This window comes from Hypomesus nipponensis, chromosome 18 (assembly GCF_054491055.1).
Source record: "Hypomesus nipponensis isolate SF chromosome 18, ASM5449105v1, whole genome shotgun sequence".
In the NCBI taxonomy this organism is placed as follows: Eukaryota; Metazoa; Chordata; class Actinopteri; order Osmeriformes; family Osmeridae; genus Hypomesus; species Hypomesus nipponensis.
Window position 1 is genome coordinate 15,350,736 of NC_140378.1, and position 4,722 is coordinate 15,355,457.

Genomic DNA, 4,722 nt, shown 5'->3' on the forward strand with positions numbered 1-4,722 from the left:
AGATAACGTCCAGTTCCGTTAATTTGTCAGTGGTTTCGAACTTTCAGATGAGGACACAGTCTCAATCTGCAGCATGCATGAGACACGGGGCCTAAATACCATTATAGAAATCTAATTCTGCAAGAACCGGTGCCGAGTGGCAAGCATGAGAGCAAGCCATCTAACGTGAAGTTATTGCTCTTAATAAAACAGAACTTCTTAACTGGGCAGATCAAACACTCTAATGTAGACGGTCTATATGCTTACCTGTCCAGTTATCTTGCTAAGATTCCTTCCACAACCGTATGCGCGTGGGCCTCTTAAATCAGATGTATCCTGGCTTCTTGTCACCTTTACGTGACGTCCCAGGTGTGAGCACGGTGCACACTGATAGCTGAGCACCTCAATTGAAATCCTGCTAGATTTTCTAAATTCAACGCTTTTAAAATTGTTTAGACCTATTGATACAACTTGGCAACAACATGCGGGGTATGTTTGTGTTTATAATTGGGTTGCAATTATGTGGACTTGAATTCGCTGCAAACGTCGCTGAAGAGGGGAGAGTGGAATTGCAGAAATTTCAAAACCTTGCTGCCCAACGCTACGGCGAATGTTGGTCCCTTGCTTTACAGAACATCAATGCACGCTGTCAAGAATTCACTGCGGATATGCAAAGCAGGATTGCTCTGCGCTTTACTCACTGCCACCTGCAGAGGTCAAATAAAACTAAATAATTCATTCACGTATATGTTTAGCTACATAACTCATTGTGTTTTTAACCTGTTACCTTCACATTTAACGCTGCTTCCAGTGATATATATATATATATAATTTTTTTTTTCTTTCAGGTCCAACCGGCCTTTCCCTGAGTGTCCAGAGGGCAGTGAAGTCAGCTTCTGCACCAGAGATATGGATCCAGTGGCCTTCAATGCCTACACAGAGTTCTTCACCCATGCCCACAGCATTTGCCACTACCTGCAGAGTGAGAGCTGGCAACACCAGGCAGAAAACACCATACACAGGTCAGGTGATTCAGTGAAAGGTATTAAAAAAGGGTGAAATTGAATGAATTCATAGCCTCTTAGCGCAGTCCTATATGCTACTGGACCAAATAAGATGTAGCTCCAGGTTAGCTATATTGCTACATTTGGTGTGTTTTGTTTTGGCTTACAGGTTAACCGAGAGCTCCGCAGGAGTGGTGGAGAAGCTGACTTCCACTCAGAGGATGGCAGAGGATCTGGTGGAGGCTCAGAGTGCTGCCCTAAAGTCCCAGGAGACCATCTTACGCAATGGAGAGGAGCTCAAACACACCCTGCATCATTCCACTCAAGGTGGTATCAAAACTTTCAGTTTCAAAAATCACCCCTTTCTCCCTTTCTGACTTTTTTCCTCCTCCTCTCCCCGCATGGCTCCTCCTCTACTCTTCCCTCTTTTCCTGTCCTCACCCTTCTTGTTCCTCCCTTTCCCCTCTCTTATATTGTCTTTCGCTAATCCTCCTCTTATCTCCCTCATTTCCCTTCTCTTCCTTTTCTCCAGGTCTGAGGGAGGTGTTTGCTGAGATGAAGTTGACAGCCCACGAGCAGCAAGTGGCCTTCTCAGAGATATTCAACCGTGTCACCTTCTTGCAGAGCTTCATCCTGTCTGAGTCCCACACCCTAGGCTGTGTCCTCTACAACTCCCTGGCCTTCTGCACTGCCTTCCTCCTTACTTCCACACGGCGCACCTCCAGTGCCAGGTAGGCGGCCTTAATCGGTTGTGTACAACAGCTTGTTAAAAAAAAGTTTTCCTTTCAGGTTCTATGAACACCCAAGTTTCCTTGAGTGGCTGCTCTGTTTTATTCAGGCTGGTTCTCTTCGGTCTGGTGGGTCTGAACGTTTACCTAGAGAGGATTATCTGCAGGGCGGTGCTCGATGACTCCAACTCTGGATACCAGCAGATGGTGAGGCAGACAAACTTAAACCTGTGGCTATGGGGAACCCACATCAGTTAAGGGGAAAGGAAACATTGAATAGCGGTGTACTATTAAGTAACTAATATCAGATAATCTGCTAACCTTATACAATGTACTTTCTTAATTTGTGTGTGTGTGTGTGTGTTTAGGAGCAAGTCAGCTTCTTGGTGGGAATTCTGAGGAGGGTGATGGTTCTGGTGGGACTTCTTGTCCTGGTCTTCTGTGTTGTTCGGTTCAGAGACGTGACCAAGGAGAGTCTTGAAATCCTGACTCAGCTCAGAGAGACCCAGTCCAGCCTGAAGCTGGCTTTGCAGCAGGCTGGTAAGTTCCTGGAGGGTAATACTAGGTGTACCCTGACATGCACAAAAACCACCAGTGTTTCAACTTTACACTTTGTCAGTTTATGTATGTCACTGTCTTTGTCTATCTGTCTTCATTTATGCATGAGTACATGTCCCTATATCTGTCTTTCTTGATGTCTGTTTTTTTTCTGACCAGAGAGTCTCTCAGAGTCATTGGAGACACACAAAGGTGAAGAGAACAGTCAGATGTTTGAACATCAGAGGAGGGAAAGAGAAAAGGAGGAATGCAGCTTGGTCCCTTGGTCCTCTACTGTGATCATAAACTCTACAGCAGCACAGAACCTTCACACATCTAAGCGCTCAAATGGAGGTGATGAACGCAGCATAGTTAGTCTCCTGTACATTAGCAACTCTTTGTAGTTCTTTCAATTAGGGTTGGATCAGTTAATGAAAAGACTCATCAGGATTGAGTGTGTGTGTGTGTGACTGTGTTTGTGTTAGACTGGCTATATGACAGTCTGTCTAGCAGCTCTGGTGCTGCAGTGGAGACTAGCCAAGCTCCAGCAAGTCCTGCGAGACGTCAGCGACGCTCCTCAACCTCCAGACGGCTTCCTTCCTCCCCGGTGGTCTACAGCATCTTGGTGGAGGACAAGGTGGGGACACGTACTTTCACTCTCTCATTGGACAAAAGGATTGGGACACATGACCATCACACCTATATGAGTTACTTGTACTTCTTATCCCAAAACTACAGGCAGTAATATGTAGTCCCTCTCTTCCTCCTTCCCTCCCTTTCTCCATGAAGCTAAAACAGCTTCCACTCTTCTGGGTATATTATGCTTCTGTCCACAAAGCGAGGTGTTGGCATGAAAAGTCACAGATTCAATTTTCTGCACATGTTCCCCTTTCGTACATGTATTCACAGCTATCTTCTCTGTCCTCCACAGCCTCGCTACAATCTGAGGAACCGCAGGTCATCTGTGCTGGGGCCTGATGTAGACTGAAACCTCAACTCGAGAAGGGAACACCAGCAGTATGAGGACTGATCCATCATTTGTTTGACTACACAGATTACCAACAGATTAGGAAAGACTAGTTTATGGATGTTTTTATAAATGTCTTGTTTTCTCTCTGTACTCTTTTCACTAATATGTATTTTAATTGGGCTTAAAATAAATTTAACAAACCATTTTGTGTTTCTGCTGTTTCTTTTTAAGGACTGCTTTTGTAAGGCTGAACAACACATTGTCTTTGTCAGCAATACCACCACCTACTGGTGTGAGGTGTGAAGTTAATCTGCAGTTGGGTGGAGCACAGCTGCCAGTTTTGAATGACCCTCAGAACTGGTTATACTGTACATAAGTTATTCCACTGTTACTGAATCAAACTATTTTAACATATTGTTTGAATGCCACATACTTTTGTTATTCTGACTAATTCTAAGTTTGAGTATGTGTTTTTGGATGAATATTTATGTGATGCAGAATACAAACCTGATCTTGTTGGATGTATGATTCCTTTGTTTTTCTTTTCACCTCTAAGACAGCTCCACAGAAACCCCTGAACCCACATGGTCCTGTCATCCCAGATGTGACCTGTGAGTGCATATATGTTGCACTGGAAGGATATGTGGATGCTTCAGAGTCTTAGCCTTCCTCTGGCAAGCACTCCCTCTATAATCTCTTTCCTGGCTAATAAACGTTCCCTGGTCTGAAGTCTGCAGCTGGAGATCTCAATGACTCAACCATCCACTCCAGAGGATACAAACACACATACAGCCACAGGAAATACCAGCGAGCAGACTCGGTTTAGTGTCCACTGGCCTTCACCCCCAGACACTACCCATAGGAAGTTAACATTTGTATTAATAGTTAATTGGATATATCGGACACTGCAGATTATATTGCTCTATAAACATTGAAATAAAGTGTGTGTATTGTAGCCTAACGCGTACATTATGGGGCACCAAACCTGCAAGCATTTATTTTCCAAAGGTAACGGTTTTATATTACTAAATAGCCTGTTAGTATAATTACCGATTCACACGACCGTTTGACCGTTTTTCGCTACTGGACCATCTATAGAAATCTGGGTCAACCCGTGGACGACGGTGACCCTGCAGCTCTGTTTCCACCTTTGTCTTTTTTCCATTAATTTTTCATGACTATTTATTAGGGTTCACATTGATTAAGAATAGTTACGCTTAATACAATAAAAGCCCGTATTTGTTGACTTTGTGGGGGTAAAAAAAACGAGGAATCTTTTCAACGTTTTTACTTTGCCTCAAATTTCAGGCTCAAAAAAAGTAAATGAGAACCAGACTGTGGGAAGAGGAGAGATGGTGGAGAAGGGGGGAGGGGGGGGGGGCGAGACCGGTTTCAGATGTCGACGGAATAACGCACACAGGAGCAAGGAAAGAGAGGAGGAGAGAAGGAGGGGGTTAAGTTCAACACATTTCAGGAATTGCATTTTGAGTTGCTGAAAGTTTAT

General features: G+C 44.1%; 1 protein-coding gene across 1 annotated transcript; it reads left to right on the top strand.

Moving 5' to 3' along the window:
• The first annotated feature begins 67 nt into the window (after positions 1-67).
• On the top strand, positions 68-3,421 carry LOC146252361 (uncharacterized). Its single transcript, XM_084680536.1, has 9 exons — positions 68-694; positions 828-1,001; positions 1,153-1,310; positions 1,516-1,714; positions 1,822-1,918; positions 2,080-2,251; positions 2,429-2,602; positions 2,734-2,885; positions 3,180-3,421. Exons 1-9 carry the CDS (start codon positions 462-464, stop codon positions 3,234-3,236), a joined length of 1,416 nt encoding a protein of 471 aa, XP_084536662.1. The 5' UTR covers positions 68-461; the 3' UTR covers positions 3,237-3,421.
• The last annotated feature ends 1,301 nt before the right edge of the window (positions 3,422-4,722 follow it).